This window comes from Copadichromis virginalis, linkage group LG9, assembly GCF_057382275.1.
Source record: "Copadichromis virginalis isolate Kocher_CV1m ecotype Utaka linkage group LG9, C_Virginalis_male_GT1.1, whole genome shotgun sequence".
In the NCBI taxonomy this organism is placed as follows: domain Eukaryota; kingdom Metazoa; phylum Chordata; class Actinopteri; order Cichliformes; family Cichlidae; genus Copadichromis; species Copadichromis virginalis.
The window spans coordinates 31180120-31200586 of NC_140626.1; the positions used below are offsets into that span (position 1 = coordinate 31180120).

General features: G+C 45.0%; 1 protein-coding gene across 1 annotated transcript in view; it reads left to right on the forward strand.

Moving 5' to 3' along the window:
• LOC146702204 (uncharacterized) overlaps positions 1-19852 on the forward strand; it is a 29922-nt gene extending 10070 nt beyond the window's left edge. The window contains exons 4-5 of the mRNA XM_085469022.1: positions 14031-14495; positions 19208-19852. Of these exons, the coding sequence (XP_085325148.1) occupies positions 14031-14495; positions 19208-19786 (1044 nt within the window). The 3' untranslated portion in view covers positions 19787-19852. The remainder of the gene's footprint in view (positions 1-14030; positions 14496-19207) is intronic.
• Positions 19853-20467: the final 615 nt, after the last annotated feature.

Below are 20467 nucleotides of genomic sequence, written 5' to 3' on the forward strand. Positions count from 1 at the left end.
CCGCTTCATTTATACGAAAGCAACAGCGATATCCCACCACTGTTTCACCATAAATAAATAACATCAATGTAACTAAAGATAGTGCAGCACCTGATCCATTTATTGATTTCACACAGATACATACAGGTCAATTCCTAAAAAAGGGAAATGTACTATTAACATTCTATTACATGTATTTGATTATTACAGATGTAATTCATATTTCAGAGTAGCAATTGCAAATTACTTTGTGTAATCAAGATGAGAGACCACGGCTATAAAAGCGAAGGTGGATTTGGGAAGCCTGTCGCAGCCATGTCCTGTCCGTATACGCGAGCCACCCATTGCGGAAGGTGCAAGATTGATAAGGAGAGTCCTCAGAATTCAGCGTATATTGTGGGACAGACAGGATCCTTTAGCTCAGCGCGACAGTGTGCTCATTGAGAGATATCGATATTCCCGTGAGGGTATTATTTACTTAACCAACTTGTTGACGAGGGGGTGCAGGACCACCACCTGTCTTTTTTTTGCTCTGCCCTTTTCTTGGTTGCTGTTATGAACAAACAAACAGATTATTCCAGGGTCTCTTTTCAAGAGACTACAAGCAATATAAGTGATAAATATTACCATTCTGTAGAATATTCTTATATTTCACTTTTACTTGTTCCCATGTTCTAGTGGGTCCTGTTGTGGCTCTAATGTGTAAGGGGATATAATATAACATAATATAATATAATGTAATATAATATTGGATAATATAGTGTAATATAATAAATCTACCCTACCGCCTACTGGTGTTGGCCAGAGGGGCCAATGGCGCAATATGGCAGCCTGGCTTCTGTCAGTCTGCCCCAGGGCAGCTGTGGCTACAACTGTAGCTGCCTCCACCAGTGTGTGAATGTGAGAGTGACTGAATAGTGGCATTGTAAAGCGCTTTGGGTGCCTTGAAAAGCGCTATATCAATCCACTCCATTATTATTGTTATTATTAAATCACTTACGAGTTTAATTTGTCAGCAACTTTCTGCCAGCCCTCTCTCCTTGCTTTTGCAGCCTTTGCAGTGTTCCCTTGCGTTCTGATTAAACTCTGAAACTCCTGAAATCCCTCACTCAAGAGTTCTTGCTCTGCTGCCGAAAAATACCGAGCGCTCTCCTTCGACATTTTCGCCGACCAATCAGAGGGTTGCCGATCAATGTTTCTACTATCGATGCGTAGCCCCTTTTACGACACCCAGTGATCTCACATTACTTCATCCAGCTGTACTAATCGTCAACAGCAGGTGTGTTCGGAGAACCGGATTAGCGAGCTCACGGTTAGCGCGATGATTCGGTCTTGGATGTGTCATTTGATCTTGGATGTAGTAAGCGACGTACGAAGAACGGGCCCCTGGTGTCACAATAAGATGCCCCACAAATTATCTGTGTCTGTCCGCCACAACAAAGAAGAGAACACCACAGGGATAAACTTGCAGGTCTGACAACAGGAGCTTCATCACTTCTCTTTTCCACCTGCAGACTGTGTTTACATTGCCATCTGCCAAAACTACACAACACAACACACCAACTACACACTCCACACTAAACGTCACAAATCTCCCACATCTCAAACCACGTAGTACAAACTCAATTTCTCTGTCTCTCTGGTGTCACTCCCAAAATGTTCCCCTCTTCCTAAACAACCAAATCCCAAATCTATAAAAAATTGGTCGACATAGTACATTTTTCAACCAATAGGAAAGAGGTGGCCTTTTTCTTTCTTTACTGTTTTTCTGCTGTCCTTAGAAAATACTTTTTTAAAAAACATGTGACGAAAGTATTTAGAAAAAGCTTGGCTAATATTTTTTTTTAATCATAACTCTGGTTTTAGTGGCCTGTCATTAACATTTTAAAACCGGTGTATACAATTCACCGGACAATTATATCCACGCTCTTTGGTTCTGTCCACCAGTTCAGAAGTTTTGGCGCGAGATATGTGAAGACTTATCAAAGTGTCTGAAATGTAACATTCCAACTTCCCCCTTAGTGTGTTTGTTGGGCAGCTTAGATAATGTCACTTCAGAAAAGAATATAGCCCATATGGTTTTCACTGCCCTATGCATAGCCAAGAAAACAGTCCTCATGAACTGGAAAAATAAAAATAATCTTAATTCTAACCAATATAGAAATTATCTATTAGATTACATTAGTCTTGATACAGCCTCTGCCACCACATCAGATCAATTGCTCTGGGCTCCTTTGATCAGCTCCATCACCTAGTGGGGGTGGGGGGGTCATAGTTTGGTCCCGCCTTCACTGTTGTGATTGGTGTGGGGGTAGGGACAGGCCTAGGGCGTCGGGGGGTTCCCCGGAGGCATCTTCCTTGGGGGGTTCAACGCGGGGTAGCGGTCATGTCCGGTTAAGGGCTCTGTTGGCTCTCAGGTGACTGTTTCCTCGTGGCTGTATGCAGCAGGGCTAGGGGAGGATCTGTGCTGACGGACGTGGGTTACTGACCTGGTAGCCTGGCTGCCCCTGGGTGGGTCCGGGATGGGCGTGAGGTTCTGGGGGCGCTCCGTCTCTGGGCTGGGGCCCTGGCCGGGCCTCGGGGGCTTGGGTCCTGGTTGGTGTGTTGCCGGGGTTGTGGGCGGGCGGGTGCATGGGGGCCCAGCCCTGGCACAGGGTGCCGCCGGTGCGTCGAGCCACCTGGGGGGCTCTTCAACTGGTGGGGGAGGTTGTCACATCTTGCAGGAGCTTTCCTCTCTTCAGGAACTCTCTGCAGGAGGGGGAGATATAGGAGAGGTGGAGGAAGATCTCAGCCTGGGCGTCTATTGTCTTATGTAGTCTGGAAGATGTGTGGTTGGTGGGGTGGGTGCAGTTTTCTCTGTGGTGGGGTTGGGTGGACTGTCCCGGGCTCTGTGGGGCCGGGAGGCGCTGCTGCACTGGGCCCCGGTCTGGATGGGCCTGGGCCCCATTTCCCTGGCGGGTCGCGGAGTATGGGGGTGCCTACTGGGGTCAGCGGGGGAGCTGGCCCCAGGGAGGGGTCACTTGCCCCTCCCTTCCTTCCCTCCCCATCTCCAGCTGCCTCCCTCTTCCCGCTCCACCACAACCACCCACACATGCAGGGCCTTGGAGTAGGGGTATATCACCAGGGTGCAGAGGAGGCTAACCCCCCCCCGTCCCCTCTGTCCCCTTCTGGCTGCCTCTGCCTCAATTTTATCCCACAACTTAGACATTCACATCACTCACACTCTCATTACACATACATATAGGATCTTGGGGGTGTGCACGATACACGGAATCCAAGTTACCATCAGGGTGTACACCTCACCCCTGGCGTCATTGCCCACCTCTCAATTTTAAATACACGTAGACATTGAGGGCTAGCAGGAGGGACTATGCGCTTACCTGCTGCTCTCTGGCAGGTAGCTCCATGCCCTCCTGGGTTTTAAATGCACCTTAGAACACACATGCATCAACACTACAATGAGCGGGTGGAGGGAGGTTTGGAGTCTTCTCTCACCCCCATTCTCTGCGACCTGCTGGAGCGGGGGGGCTAGGAGGAGGAGTTGGCCGTCCGACTGCGGTCTAGAGTGTGGGGCCTCCCTGCTGCTGCGGAGTCGGGGCGGTCTGCCTCTCCCCACCGCAGGGAAAAGGGTAACACCACCTGGGTCTGGGTGCAGTTCCCCCCTCCAGGGGCAAGGGTACCTAGACCCGGTTCGTAGAGTACGCTTGGGGAGTGTGATCGTGTGTACAGCGTCTCTTTATGTCTGTCTGCACGTTGGTTGAGTGTGGAGTAAGTGCATATGAGAGCATGAGGGTGGGAATGGATGTTTGTATCTGTGTGTGCCTGTATGTCTGTGTCTATATGTCAGGTTGGGTATCAGACGCCACCTCTCTGGGGACATCTCAGGCCCTCCAAGGTTTGGAGGCCTATCTCCCCCCACCACCACTTCCCCTGCCAGTGGCGACTCCCTCAGACATCGGTGCGTTGGTGGTTCTTTGTGTCTGGGGATGGGCGTCCAGGTACACGCCGGCTCACTCCTTGGCGGCCGCTTATCGGGGCCTGGATCCTGGGGCTCGCTCGGGCCACTTCGGAGGTGGGGTGCCCCCAGCCTCTCGGCCTGGGGCTTGGTCACTCAGGCACAGCTGGCTGCCGGCGGAGCTCACGGGCGCGTCACTGCAACTCCCCCTGGCTTCTGCTCCGCGGCTGCTGAGTGAGCCCTCATCTGGGACTCTCCTCAGCTCTTTCTGGGACAGTGGCGCGGCTGCCCCTCTGTTAGTCTTCCTTGGTCTCTTGTGTTCTGGGGGCCTCTGGATGTCTGGAGTTTTGATCTCCTCCATACCTGCTTCATACCCTGGAGGACGGGGCTGTGGCCCCCCCACACCCTCTAGCAGATCATTACATGAAGGAACCTTTTAAAAACAAGCGCGTCCATGCTCACAGGTGTACACACGGGTGATCACACCCACAAACTACACCCCTTTTGGCTCCTACCTCAAAGCACACTGTGTTCTGTTGATCTTATGTGCTGCACAATAATGTTTAATATTTAGTATTTACTGTCATATTCCCATATATCATTGTGATGTTGTTTATTCTATTACTCTTGTTCTCTTCTGCTTGTTTTCTTTTTTCTTTCTCAACAGGTGATCCAGGTGATCGATATATGCATTTTCTTTTTCTTTTTTTTTCTCTGCCCATTCTGTTGGTTTTTGTTTTTTGCCCTTCTCCCCCGTCCCTCTTCTCAGCTGTTTCTCTTTCCCTCTTTCTTTCTCCCCTTCTTTCCTCCAGTCAAGTCTGTCCCATATTCAGCAAGTGAAAATAAAATAAACAATAAAAGGTGAATCAAATGGACCATTATGGCAAGGCTGGGATGGTCAATTTGGTAAAGTAAATCCGTTGGGCATCTTTCTTTGCCTTTAGACAATAATTCTGATGGCAAAAGAGCCAAACGGGACAGGCAAAAAAAACAAAAAAAAAACAAACAAATGTGTGGAAGTGAATTATAACAACATTGAGGCTTGCCACCCTCTACCCCGAAAAAATGACGGTGACAAACCAGCCATCATTGTGAGATTTGCTAACAGAAAACACAAAACAGCACTGTTAAAACAAGGAAAGAAACTGAAAGGAGCCGATGTCTTCATGAATGAACATCTGATAAAAAGAAATGCGGACATTGCCAGGAAAGCACGTTACTTGAAGAAATAGGGAAAAATTCAGAATACATGGACCACCAACTGTAAAGTATTCATTAAACTCAATGGAACACCGGAACAAGCCAAAGTGTTGGTCAACAGAAATATGGAGGAGCTGGACAAATACTGAGGTTCAACCTACACTGGAGGCATGAACAGTAGCGGTTTTTTATACGGACGACACGGGCGGTTGCCCGGGGCGGCATCGTGGTGGGGGCGGATTAAAAAAAAATAATAATAAATTGCTCGTGCTCATGTTGCCCCGACATCAGACAGCGCATATGGGGAATGTCACAGGCACCGATCGGTTTTCTATCGCCCATTTGCTGGGAGTAAGGGCGCCCTCCGTTTGCGAGGTGCGCCTGCTGCTTGCGGCACAGGGAGGAGAGGGCGGGGCGGCGGGGGAGTCTCTGGCTGGCTAGAGCGGCATTTAATAACCAACTGGCAAAATAAAACAATAAAAAAAACCAACAAACACGAAAACACGAGACATTATGATACAGACTTATAATTTGCACCGATGTTTTTTCGAAATTCTATAGGCGAAAAGTGAGCGCGAGAGCCCTCGGTGCGCCTGCTTGCTGCTGAAGTCAAAGTAAACTTTATTGACAGCTCCGCTACATACAGTCCAGTATATAGAGAGACGAGACGACGAGGCTCCAGTTACAGCAGTGCAAGTAAACAAACAACAAATATAAGAAGAGTAAGAAAATAAATATGCACTTTAGGACTCGGGGTAAAGGGATCAATAACAATTTAAAATTTATAATTTACAGTTTTATGATCTCACACACAACCTGTCGACAGGGGAGGGGGGCCGGCTGCTTCCAGATAGAGCACATTTCATTCATAATGATGCAAATCCAAGCCCATTATGTATTCATGATTTGAATCCTGGGTTGTGTGAAATCCCAGAAATAAAGCCTACACAAAGTGAATCTGAGAACTAAGGTGTAGGTCTGTTAGGTTATGTTGTGGTGATCCTCGGGTTGGGGGATTTGTGTTCATACTAGTGCAAAATTAAAACCAATGGAAGATGTACAAGAAAAGTTCAAAGCCATCAGGTGCTCAGTTTAGAAAAAATAGAAAAGAAGAAGAGAAACGAGCAAAAGATACAGGTAAGCAGATGTGTGATTGGATGATGGCAGGTCATCCTGAAACAATCAGAGTCAGAATACTTTATTAATCCCTAAGGAAATAATGTGGGTTACAGTTGCTCCAAAAAGAAATGGTAAAAATATCAACAGTAACAGACTAAACTCCAAACAATACATTATGTTACAGATTTTAATATTAATTAGTCGTTGTCAATCGTTGATTCGTCCAGTTCTCATTGTATGACGAATTATGATGGCTGTTTGGTAGCCGTTTGCATACAATGCATTCTCTCTCTCTCTTCATATGTGTGTCTGTGTGTGTGTGTGTTTCTCTGGCGAAATTCAGTATGGTTCCGACAACAGTTTTATGTTAATGTATAATCCTTAATATGTTTTGTGTCTGTGTGTGGGGGGGGGGGGGGTGGGGGGGGGGGGCAGAGGGAGTGTTCGCGCCAAACAGGCTAGGACTGCCACTTGGTATGAATACACATTTGACATGACACAACACAACACATGGCACAGTCTAAAAGAACTTCATCTGCATCTGGCAACAATATCACTATAACTCATTGGAATTCTGTTTGTCATAATCTGGAAATAAAATCAACGACATATGTAAGCGGCAATACATGAAAACCACAAGACACACGAAAGCTAGTTTACTGGCACTTTTTACAAAGATTACATTAATTTAAAGATAAACATACGCAGATGCCCAAACCCTAACAACACAAACACTACAAAAATGTATATTAGTACCACCAGATGTTCATATAATTGCATTTAAAAGTGTACAAAAAATTCTCCTGGATGACTGGAAATGAATCCTGGGATATGGTGGGCCACGAAGGATACACCCGACCCATCCTTCAAATCTGGGGAAAAGTAGGACGCATTTGTTGCCACATTTAGACGATGAATTTGGAAAGCCTTCATCACGTCGCTGTGACATAATTGCCTACAAATAGTGCATTGAAGCATCATTCCCCCTGAATTTGGACACAGCCCTCCTCTCCTGGAGCAGCTCACTTTGCTCCGCCCCCTTCTTCTCCATCATTATCTTTTTTGGCATTTGGCAAACAAGGATGTGGTGCTTTGCTGCCACCAACCATCTGGCTTGGAGTGTGGATCAGAATTTGAGCTTATCAAACAATCAAAAATGTTAAAAACCAAACCAAACAAAAAGATAATAAATTCCCCTCTCGCTCCTGCGGGTGGTCTATCCTTCAAGCTCAGGTCCTCTACCAGAGGCCTGGGAGCTTGAGGGTCCTGCACATCCTAGCTGTTCCTAGGACTGCGCTCCTTGGGCAGAGATCTCCGATGTTGTTCCTGGGATCTGCTGGAGCCAAATCTACTGATGCCACAGTAGATTTCACATTACATGAAAAGAATAACAGGGATAGGGCATTTAATTCAAACTCACATAAAGTACAGACTTACATTGATCAGTATTATAATTATGTACAAATATACACAGATGCATCAAAGAATACAGCCAGTCAAACCGGGGTAGCATTTGTTGTCCCTGAAAAGGATCAATGATGGACAGTTTACAGTGTAGCCACTGTGAGTACAAGAAAACAATTATTACAATATAATGTGTTAAATTTGCTTAGATGAGAGTGTCCACCAGTAGATCAGAGAAATAGGGAAGGATTTGTCTGTGTGTTTTAGTTTGGCTTAGCTATAGGCCTGAGAGTGTGTGTAATTTTGTAGAGGCAAAGGAATTTATTGAAACTGGGGGTCTGCCTGTCATAAAAGGAGACAGGAAGCTACAGTGGGGGATGCGGAATCTGATGCTTTAACCTGAATCTAATAAACGGTCATAATTGTTATAAACTTAGAAGTAGGTTTGCAGGAGACTCTCCACCTTATCTGTAAATGTAAGACAACAAGAGGCCAATGGCCCAGTGGATGCAGAGTGGGGGTCTCAGTGTATGTAATATCTTAACTGTGTTTTGTGTGTTGTCTAAAGGAATTTGGTGTAGCTTGGCTGAGGAGATTACTCATATGACCGGCAGGAAGTCACAGATACAGACACACACACAGTGCTTTGACTGTTACGACGCACCCACACCTACACGCACACTCACTCACTTGCACTCACACATACACACAGGTACGTGCACACACAGGCACTCACATGCTCGTGCATACGCACACAGACACAGAGTTTGCACGCGCATTTTTAGCGGTCCGGAGCTGTAGGAGAAACACAAGTTAACTCAGAGACACAAACTGATGCGACAAAACCAGTAAGTAGGTGCACAGCGCACACTGTAGTGTGTAGCACCCAGGAGTATTAGCTTATTACATACATGTTGGTAAGTTGTCTTGTTGCAACTGACGAACTGAAACAAACGAGCGTGCTGTGTGTGCAACAGCGCGACAAACATTACCTGTCCTTTTATTAACTGCACAAGTAGTGCTGGTCACAGCTGCTGGCTACCTGTGTAAGGCTGTCATGGGTCTGTAGCTCTGTCACCGTTTTAGGGAACATATTTAGTTTTAAAGTAAGTTTCCGGGCTTTTGCTGCCTTTCTGGAGGGATTATATTTCACTAAAAACGATCTAATATGCATGTCCACATAATTATGCATTATAATAATTATAATACATTAAAAAAACACACGCTGTATTTTAAAGAACATACATTAAGAAGAAGATTATATTAGATTTATATTTTAAATAAGACAAAATTTGGATTTTACAGCAGTAAAATGATTGTATCTCTACAGTTTAAACATGTAATAAGCTTTGCCCCTGCACAGAGTGGATAGTGAAACAAATGGAATCATCATAATGACATTATTTCATATTTATTACTTCCCCCTCCTCATTGCTTTATTATTGTAGCTCTAGTAATAAATAATAATGTAAGGATTCTGGATCAGCACCATGATGCCCATAGTATATACAGTATTCTGAAGAAGGTCTAAAATGTCACTGTGTGTGTTTTATTTTGATGGATTTTTAAAAAAAATATTACTCATGATATAACATTGTCCAGACATGGCTGGTAAGGACATGAGGAGGAAACAGCAGAGCTGTGTGAGGCTACTAAAGGCAGTGCTATAACATTTTTCTGTCATCATTTTATTATAGATTAAGTGCAAGAGTTGTTAGGTGTGGATAATTAGCTTATAGTTTATTGCAATAGAAAGTTGTGCCTTGTTCTCACATAGCAAGTGGAGAGTGATATATGAAAAGATGGGATGGAAGGAAGAAGAGAAGCAAAGAGTGATTCACAGGCAGAGTCTAGTTTATTTCTCACAGTTTTTTGTTGCCTTATGGTTCAAAGCGCTGTCACCAATCTTTGCATTTTGTTATTATCTCATGACACTTGTTTAATCAGCTACCATCTCTCCTGTGGACTTTTTAATGTCTACAGTCTCAGATCAACACAGCCCTGCCCTTCCCATATTAGATTCTTGATGAATGTGTGTTGCTGTTATTCAGCCTGGTTCAATGTGCCCCTTTTTAACTTTGAGCACCCGCCCCTTTAAACCTCTCTGCACAGCCCTGCGTAACACCACTCAGAAAGTAGAGCAGAAGTACTAACAGAGGTTCAGCAAACATTTTACAAGATACACATGATGGGACTTATAGTTGCCTTTTTATGGATTCCAGCTCATTATGGAGTCAGAGCAAATGAAACAACAGAGAGAGCTGCGAAGGAAGCCACAACACATGGGGTAGTTGACCTGGCTATTAACTTCTGTCAGACAGAAACAAAGAGTATCATAAGGCAAGAAATCAAGAAAAGATGGCAAAAACAGTGGGAGTAAGAAAGGAGGGGACAGTCATATACTGGGTTGCCTGTGTTGAGCGGGTGGGCATTGCGGCTTTACGCCACCCTGACATGCTTTGCTTTGCTAGTCGACGTTTCAATTCAATCTCCATACCAGTTGGTGGCGGTAATGCACCATTTTGTTATTTGCCAACAATATAAAGAAGAAGAAGCATGCTCCGTGGTGACATGCCGTACGCAGTTTGCACAGACGGAGCTACTTTTTCATCCAAAGCGAGTAAACTAGTGAACTTAGAGGAGAAAACAAACTAAAGTATCGATCATAAACCACTACCAGCGTTTGGATCGATATCTGCATCGATCTGCCCACCCTTGTCTCCTGGATCGTAGCTGAGATCAGCGTGAACCACGTGGGTCTCTGCTCCCTGATCTGTTTCCTGTGTTTGGAAAGAGTTGCAGCTTCATCGCGGAGTTTCTCTCGGTTTGTGGGCTCATCTAAAGGTAAGCACCGAGCTAACTTTACTGTGAGTTCAGTTCATGTTGAGTTTAGCTCCTGAATGAGGTCTTCTGCTGCTCTCCTCGGTGTCTGTTCACAGTTTATTGTGAACACGTTGAGAGAAGAGTGAGAGAGTGTTTGGAGAAAAACACCTGCTAATCATTAGCTCAACATGCTACTGGTGTCAACCCAGCCTCCAGTTTGAGAATTACAGTCAAGTCAGCCTCCACCATGTTTTGTGTTTCCTTTGTATTCTAAGTATTACGGCAGGATGCGCGGACACCTGATTTCAAAGTAAAAGGTCGTGAAACCTGATTCCAAAGTAGAGACCAGCTTCGACTGAATTAACAAATTTGTCAAGAACATAAAAAATATTATTTAGTCTTTAGTCAGCTGCTGTGGATGAACACATGAGAGGAAGTGAACTCCTACAAAGTCTCATTTTAATGAGTGGCTGCTGTAAAGTGATGCACAGGAAGATGTTAACAAAAACTAATGAAACAGAGATGAAAGTAAACAGTGTTCATATTTGAAAGCACAGAGAATAAAATATATTGTGGTGGTTAATGTGCAGCTCTTTGTGATTTGGTGAAATCATGTTTTAATCATGTTGTGGATTGAATGTTGGGTTTTATTTTATCTACAGAAGTTTTTCCCACTTGTGATCGTTCAGATTGATTTGTTGGGTTGACTTGAATCATGTGAAGGTTTAAAGCTGCACTTCCCCCAAAAAGAATAAAGTATAATCGTGAAGAATGTAAAAATGTCTTCCTGTGTCAAACACAGCTGCAGTCAAAGCAGGAAGGAAAGCACTGAAACCACTGATCAAAGCTCATTAATCAAAGACCATCAGTACTGTGGGAAATATAAATGTTGCAATATTTAAATAAGTGCCATATTAATCAAGAGGCGATAGAAGGTTTAAACTGGAAGTCATTTAAAGTAGTGTTTTGCTTGTAACTGCATACGTGCCTGCGCAGATTAGAACAGGATGTACTCAGGATTAGAGCAGGGCGATATGACCAAAAATATTTATCACGATATACATTTGAAAATTTGCGATAACGATATAACTGACAATATAATTGACACTAGACAAAATGCTTTACAACTCCACGACTTAATTAGTGCAAAAAAAACATCAATGTATTTTCACTTAAACAAGCAGCTGTTTTTTTTTTTTTTTTATGTGCATTAAAGTTATATAAAAATGTAACAGTGCAAATGCAAATTCCTTGTTGACAGTTTAACCAAAAGGCATTTCCAGTGGAAACTGGCCGACATATCCTCAGCATAACCATGTATAATATCCACAAAACTTAAAAAGAGGTTATACACACACAATACGGTAATATTATGTTGAAGCACAGTACGTATCACTCCGCGAGGCTCCTGCCTACGACAGCCGTATTGCTCCGACAATCCATCAAGCGGTGGTAGCTTAGCAAAGTCGTACTGAAACATTTGACAGATTTTTGAGCACCGTGTACATAAAATCGTTTCCAGGTCAGTAAACACAACCAGAATTCCTACATAAGGCACACGGGATTATAATGGACACTGTCGATTTTCAGAAAAATCAAAGGATTGATTTTAAGTGTGCCGTATTTTCCAAACAACACTGTAATAACGGCGGCCCGCTAGCATGCGCTACCAAAAATAGTGCTTTGTTGTGTATCTGACGGACGAAAGCTAAACCAGTTCCACACCACTGAAGTTGCAGCATTTTTACAAACCAATTCTGGTTCATCCATTTCATTTAACGATCTGCTTTCGCTCTTCTCATTCTGCGTCGCCGCCATGTGCGTATGTAATCACAGGCACTGCGCATGCGCATTTTACCCATATTCTATCGCAATATTTCATTTTCCTATCGTTGCCCAAAATTACACCGGTATTACCGTGAACGGTATGATATGGCCCGGCCCTACTGAGGATGTGTCATATACGATCATGGGGCCTCACAACGAGAAACAGGAAACAGATGGGGATGAGAGAGTGTTGAAACCGTTAGTGAGGAACGAACATCAATACAATAAAAGGAGTTGCAGACAACTGTAACTCACCATCAAATAGGACTTTCTGGCCCTGTCATAGTAAAGGGCTGCTTAGAATATTAGAGCCAATGTCACAAAGTTCTTCCTGAAGTATAAGTGAGTGAGAGAGTTTCCTCACTTTGCAGCACAACACGTCTCACAAGATTTCTACAAGCAATCAGAGTGAAATTTGTACTTTGTGTTGTCAGATGAACATATGAGACACTTTGACTCTTCAGTGCAGTGTGGAGCCTAACAAAGATCTGTTTTGTGTCCCAGCTGATCAGCAGGAGGAGAAGAGTCTGACGGAGCAGCAGAGGAACATTTTCAGCCATCTGGACTCAGCTGAGTCACTACAGAGGAAACAATGAGCTCAACACAGGAGGTGAGGAAAATATCACAGTTTCACCAAATAATCAGTCACGTCTAAAACTCTCATCCTCCCAACCTGTTATATGACTGTGTTGTATTTTAGTATATATACAATCACACAGTTAGTTTGTCTCAGATTGTTTTGCAGCATCTTTCAGTTTATGAAAAAACATAATGTCACATGTACAGACCCAATATCTGATTTCAACACATGAGGACTTACATGTAAGCTTTAATCTGCAGTTGATCAAATCCCACTGAGCAGTCCTTCCCTTTAAATCTAACCTCTCTTCTTCCTCTCCTGTCCTGTGTGTCTTATCTTTCTCCATCTCTGAGTGAAGTTAGCTCTCTTTCTTTTCTCTCCCTGTGATGTACAGCAGCTGGACCTTTAGCCAGCAACACACTGTGAGACAAACTGCACACAAACAGTTTGTGTGTTTGCTGATGTTTGTTGATAGAAACGCTGCATTTGAAATTACCTGTTTGTTCAGGTGCTGTGCAAAAAAGAAAGAAGAACAACGTCTCACTTTAACTCCTGACTATGACTCACAGTTTTGCCTCTTTCATCTCTTTTTATGTTTCATACCCTGGTGATTAGTACACGATCAGGATTGTCTTTCATGTCTTACTTTTCAGGCTCAAATCAGTTTGTTTGATGCCCTTAGTGATGAAATGACTCCTCTCAAATTTCTCAAACCAAAAGTAAAAAGTCTGTTTTGAAAATATAATGAGTAGAAAGTCTTTTTTTCTGTGGGGAGTAAAAGTAAAGAAAAAATATTCTAGAGTGTTTAAACAGTGATTAATTATTTTAACACCAGGTTGGATGTAATGTGTTAGAACTTCCAGCAGGTGGGGATAAGAGACCTTTAAGGTGTTTGGTGCCACACTCCACCTTCAGGTTTAAAACTAGTGTTAATGGAGGGAGTTTGAAGGTTGAGTTTGTTCCACGACTGCATTTCACTCACTGCCTCTGTTTGTATCTCTGTCACTGCAGGACCAACATGGAGCGAGAAGTCAGCGCTCTCAGGAGGCCGACAAACCTCACAGAAGAAAGGGAGAGAAAAAACACACCTGTGACGAGTGTGGGAAGGATTTTACTGAGAAGTGTTTACTAAAACGTCATCAGGTCATCCACACTGGAGAGAGACCGTTCAGCTGTGACTTGTGTGGAAAGTCTTTTTCCTGGAAGAGTGGCCTAAAAGCACACCAACTCATCCACAGTGGAGTTAAAGCGTACAGCTGTGATCAGTGTGGCAGAGCTTTTACTGACAGTAGCAGCTTACAGAGGCATCTAGTTACCCACTCTGGAATTAAGGCATACAGCTGTGACATTTGTGGAAAAACTTTCAGCCTGAAAGAAACTCTAAATACACACATACGCATTCACACCAGACATTTTGTGTACTGCTGTGATCAGTGTGGCAAACAGTTTATAACCAACACGCAGTTACAACGCCACATGTTGACCCACTCGGAGGAGAGACCTTATAAATGTGACCTGTGTGAGAAGACTTTTAAATCTCCACATTACCTGAGACGACACCAACAGATCCACACCAGAAAGAGACTCTCCAAGTGCAGTTACTGTGAGGTATGTATTTTTATTTTTATCTTGTCATTTTAGCCTGACTGTTTGGAACAACTCTGCAAATTAAACTGTGTTAGCATGTTAGCAATTCTACTGCATGGAAAAGGCTGCATCTGAGGCGGCACAGTCAATCTCCCTCAGATTGTTTTGCAGCATGTTTCATAATCTGAAAGAAAAAACATAATGTCACATGTACAGACCCAATATCTGATTTCAACACATGAGGACTTACATGTAAGCTTTAATCTCCAGTTGATCAAATCCCACTGAGCAGTCCTTCCCTTTAAATCTAACCTCTCTTCTTCCTCTCCTGTCCTGTGTGTCTTATCTTTCTCCATCTCTGAGTGAAGTTAGCTCTCTTTCTTTTCTCTCCCTGTGATGTGCAGCAGCTGGACCTTTAGCCAGCAACACACTGTGAGACAAACTGCACACAAACAGTTTGTGTGTTTGCTGATGTTTGTTGATAGAAACGCTGCATTTGAAATTACCTGTTTGTTCAGGTGCTGTGCAAAAAAGAAAGAAGAACAACGTCTCACTTTAACTCCTGACTATGACTCACAGTTTTGCCTCTTTCATCTCTTTTTATGTTTCAAACCCTGGTGATTAGTACACGATCAGGATTGTCTTTCATGTGTTACTTTTCAGGCTCAAATCAGTTTGATGTTTGAAACCAAAAGTAAAAAGTCTGTTTTGAAAATATAATGAGTAGAAAGTCTTTTTTTTCTGTGGGGAGTAAAAGTAAGGAAAACAAGGAAAAAATGATTTTAGAGTGTTTGAACAGTCATGAATTATTTTTAACAGCAGGTTGGATGTAATGTGTTAGAACTACCAGCAGGTGGGGATAAGAGACCTTTAAGGTGTTTGGTGCCACACTCCACCTTCAGGTTTAAAACTAGTGTTAATGGAGGGAGTTTGAAGGTTGAGTTTGTTCCACGACTGCATTTCACTCACTGCCTCTGTTTGTATCTCTGTCACTGCAGGACCAACATGGAGCGAGAAGTCAGCGCTCTTAGGAGGCTGACAAACCTCACAGAAGAAAGGGAGAGAAAACATACACCTGTGACGAGTGTGGGAAGGGTTTTATTTCCAAATGTCACCTGAAACTTCATCAGGTCAGCCACACTGGAGAGAGACCGTTCAGCTGTGAGTTGTGTGGAAAGTCTTTTTCCAGGAAGGATTCCCTAAAAAACCACCAACTCATCCACAGTGGAGTTAAAGCGTACAGCTGTGATCAGTGTGGAAGAGCTTTTACTCAAAGTGGCCACCTACAGAGTCATCTAGTTACCCACTCTGGAATTAAGGCATACAGCTGTGACATCTGTGGGAAAACCTTCAGCCGGTTAGGGAACCGAAATACACATCTACGCATTCACACCGGACATGATGTGTACTGCTGTGATCAGTTAGGCAAACAGTTTATAACCAACAAGCAGTTACAACGCCACATGTTTACCCACACTGAGGAGAGACCTTATAAATGTGACCTGTGTGAGAAGGCTTTTAAAGCTCCACATTACCTGAGACTACACCAACAGATCCACACTAGAAAGAGACTCTCCAAGTGCAGTTACTCTGAGGTATGTATTTATATTTTTATCTTGTCATTTTAGCCTGACTGTTTGGAACAACTCTGCTCATTAAACTGTCTCAGCTAGGGGTGGGTTTTGATAATCAATTTACTGATTAAAATCAATTCTGGCCTGGATAACGTGACATCAATTCATTAAAATCCTGAATCGATTTTTTTAATATAATTTTATTTTGCTCGAAAAGCCCCGAATCTCAGTTGAAACCTTACAAAATTTTGACAACCACCAAACAGTAAATGAGAGCAGGTACACGGATTCTGCACAAAGACGTAAACACAAAGCGCCGACCCGCGGATCAGAATCAGTGGGTTGTCGCCCTTCTCACCTGACAGCACGGACACGGTCGGGGCTGAAAGCTTGCAGCTCACTGATTCTGATGTTTCGTCAATTCTACTGCATGAAAAAGCAGCTCTTTTTTTTTTTCTTCTTTTTTTTTTTTTTGCCTGTCCCATTTGGTTCTTTAGCCATCAGAATTGTTGTCTGAAGACCAACAAGGATACCCAGTGGATTTACTTTGCCAAATGGATCTTCGTGGCATTGCCGTATTGGTCCATTTGGTCGATCTTTGTTTTTATTATTTATTATATTTTATTTTCAGATGTTACAGACGGGACAGACATCAGTGAGGGATAGGAAAGGGAGAAAGAAAGAGGAAGGAAAGGAAAAACAGAAGGGGAGAGGGACAGTGAGAAAGGGGGGGAGAAAAAAAATAAAAATCTCCTGGATCACCTGTTGAGAGAAGAATAGAAAACAAGCAAAAAAAGACAAAAAAAACAAAGCAACATACTAAACACAACACCATCGCATTAATCTAGCTAAGTGTAAACAGCAGTAAATACTAAATATTCAATGTTGTTGTGCAGCACGCAGCACAGATGTGCTTCGAAGTAGTAGCCAAGAAAGGTGTAATTTAAGTCTACGAGCAGTGAACACCCGTGTGCATACCTGTGTGGATCAGCATGCTTGTATTCCAAAGGTTTCTCCATGTAACGATCTGCTAGGGAGTGTGGGGGGGGCCACAGCCCCGTCCTCCAGGGTATGAAGCAGGTATGGAGGAGATCAAAACTCCAGACATCCAGAGGCCCCCAGAACACAAGAAACCATGGAAGACCAACAGAGGGGCAGCCGCGCCACTGTCCCAGCAAGAGCTGAGGAGAGTCCCAGATGAGGGTTCACTCAGCAGCCGCGGAGCAGAAGCCAGGGGGAGTTGCAGTGACGCGCCCGTGAGCTCCGCCGGCAGCCAGCTGTGCCTGAGTGACCGAGCCCCAGGCCGAGAGGCCGGGGGCACCCCACCTCCGAAGTGGTCCAAGCGAGCCCCAGGTTCCAGGCCCCGATAAGCGGCCGCCAAGGAGTGAGCCGGTGTGTACCTGGGCGCCCACCCCCAGACACAAAGAACCACCAACGCACTGACACCTGAGGGAGTCCGCCACCGGCAGGGGAAGTGGTGGTGGGTGGAGATATGCCTCCAAACCTTGGAGGGCCTGAGGTGTCCCCAGAGAGGTGGTGTCTGATACCCAACCTGACATATAGACACAAACATCCATTCCCCCCCTCATGCTCTCATATGCACTCACTCCACACTCAACCAACGTGGAGACAGACATAAAGAGACGCTGTACACACGATCACACTCCCCAAGCGTACTCTACAAACCGGGTCTAGGTACCCTTGCCCCTGGAGGGGGGAACTGCACCCAGACCCAGGTGGTGTTACCCTTTTCCCTGCGGTGGGGAGAGGCAGACCACCCCGACTCCGTAGCAGCAGGGAGGCCCCACACTCCAGACCGCAGTCGGACGGCCAACTCCTCCTCCTAGCCCTCCCGCTCCAGCAGGCCGCAGAGAATGGGGGTGGGAGAAGACTCCAAACCTCCCTCCACCCGCTCATTGTAGTGTTGATGCATGTGTGTTCTAAGGTGCAATTAAAACCCAGGAGGGCATGGAGCTACCTGCCAGAGAGCAGCAGGTAAGCGCATAGTCCCTCCTGATAGCCCTCAATGTCTAAGTGTATTTAAAATTGAGAGGTGGGCAACGACGCCAGGGGTGAGGTGTACACCCTGATGGTAATATGGACTCCGTGATTGTGCCCACCCCTAAGATCCTATATGTATGTGTAATGAGAGTGTGAATAATGTGAATGTCTAAGTTGTGGGATAAAATTGAGGCAGAGGCAGCCGGAAGGGGACAGAGGGGGGGGGTAGCCTCCTCTGCACCCTGGTGACATACCCCTACTCCAAGGCCCTGCATGTGTGGGTGGTTGTGGTGGAGCGGGAAGAGGGAGGCAGCTGGAGATGGGGAGGGAAGGAAGGGAGGGGCAGGTAACCCCTCCCTGGGGCCAGCTCCCCCGCTGACCCCAGTAGGCACTCCCACACTCCGCGACCCGCCAGAGAAAGAGGGCCCAGGCCCATCCAGACCGGGGCCCAGTGCAGCAGCGCCTCCCGGCCCCACAGAGCCCGGGACAGTTCACCCAACCCCACCACAGAAAAAGCTGCACCCACCCCACCATCCACTCATCTTCCAGACTACATAAGACAGTAAACGCCCAGGCTGAGATCTTCCTCCACCTCTCCTGTATCTCCCCCTCCTGCAGAGAGAGTCCCTGAAGAGAGGAAAGCTCCTGCAGATGTGACCATCTCCCCCACCAGTTGAAGAGCCCCCCAGGTGGCTCGACGCACCGGCGGCACCCTGCTCCAGGGCTGGGCCCCCATGCACCCACCCGCCCACAACCCCGGCAAAACACCAACCAGGACCCAAGCCCCCGAGGCCCGGCCCGGGCCCCAGCCCGGAGACGGAGCGCCCCCAGAACCTCACGCCCATCCCGGACCCACCCAGGGGCAGCCAGGCCACCAGGTCAGTAACCCACGTCCGTCAGCACAGACCCTCCCCTAGCCCCGCTGCACGCAGCCGCGAGGAAACAGTCATCTGAGAGCCAACAGAGCCCCCAACCGGACATGACCGCTACCCCGGGTTGAGCCCCCCAAGGAAGATGCCTTGAAAAAGCAGCTCTGAGTGATTATTCAGATTTTCATTTCAGTTATGATTTTGTTTTTTATTCGCTCTTTATTTCAGGCGACGTTCAGGATAAAAATGGTGAAGGACTGACTTACACTGTCTTTGTGTCTTTGTTTAGAAGCAGAGCGACACAGATGGATCCAGTTCTCAACCCTGTCATCACTGTGTTGGTGGGAAAGACTTTCGTTGTGACCTCTGTGGAAAAAATTTCAGTCACCAATACACCCTAAAAACACATCAACGTAAACACACTGGAGACAAACTGAAATACTGCAAAGAATGTGGAAGAAGCTTCACCACATCAAGTGGATTAAAACGCCATGAACTCATTCACAGTGGGGTTAAAAAGCACATCTGTGATCAGTGTGGGTCATCTTTCATTACTGCAAGTGGGCTTAAAACACACAAACAAGTCCACACAGGAGAGAAACCATACAAGTGCAGACACTGTGACAAAAGATTCTCACAATCAGCTAATCGTAACTATCATGAACATACACACATGGAAGGAAACTACAGCTGTGACCAGTGTGACAAGAGCTTCAGGAATCTCAGTTCATACTCCGAACACAAACGATCCCACGTTACTAATAAACTGTTTCACTGTTACCAATGTGCCAAAACATTCACCTCATTGTCTGCTCTGTGCAAACATCAGCGTGATCACTCAGGGCTGAAATCACTCCCATCACAGTGAATCTAAAGAGACAGAAAGATCCTCTTCTGGTTTCAGGGTCAGACTCAAAACCCTTGAGATCAGGCTCCACAGAGTTCAGAGTGAATCTCCTGTAAAGATCTGATGAGGCAACTATGAATGAAAATGGTTCCCTAGTCTCATTTTAAGCTTTCTAAAGTGTTCTGCTTCAGTGTTCATGTCGAGTGGTTCGCTTTGTTCCAGCAGTTGGATGAAGAATTTTGAGCTGTGATTTCATTTCCTGTATTTCAGAGTAAAGGCTGAAGTGACAAATGGAAACATGTTTACAGTCAGTCAGATGAACTGTTTTCAGTGGCACAGATGGAGGTTTATCAGAGGAGGAGACTTGGCTGCTCTCCACTCACACTGAACAGGGTTCCTGCAGCTTATTAAAAATCTGACCTGAAAGTTATGAAAAATTTCCTTGTAACACTTGAGTTACAGTAGCGGGGCTGCTCCATAATCCAGTTCAATAACACATCTCCTGACATTAAACATAAGCTTATTTAATAATGTGGATCTCTTTTGTCCAGATTTTTATTCAGAGGCAGCAACTGTGGTAAGAATTGACCCGGATCTTTACAGATCTTACAGTTTAGTATCAAGTTCATTTCCTTGTTGATGCAGAGCCAGAATTTAGATATTTTTAGACAATCCCATAGAAGATGCATGTAAGTTCCATCT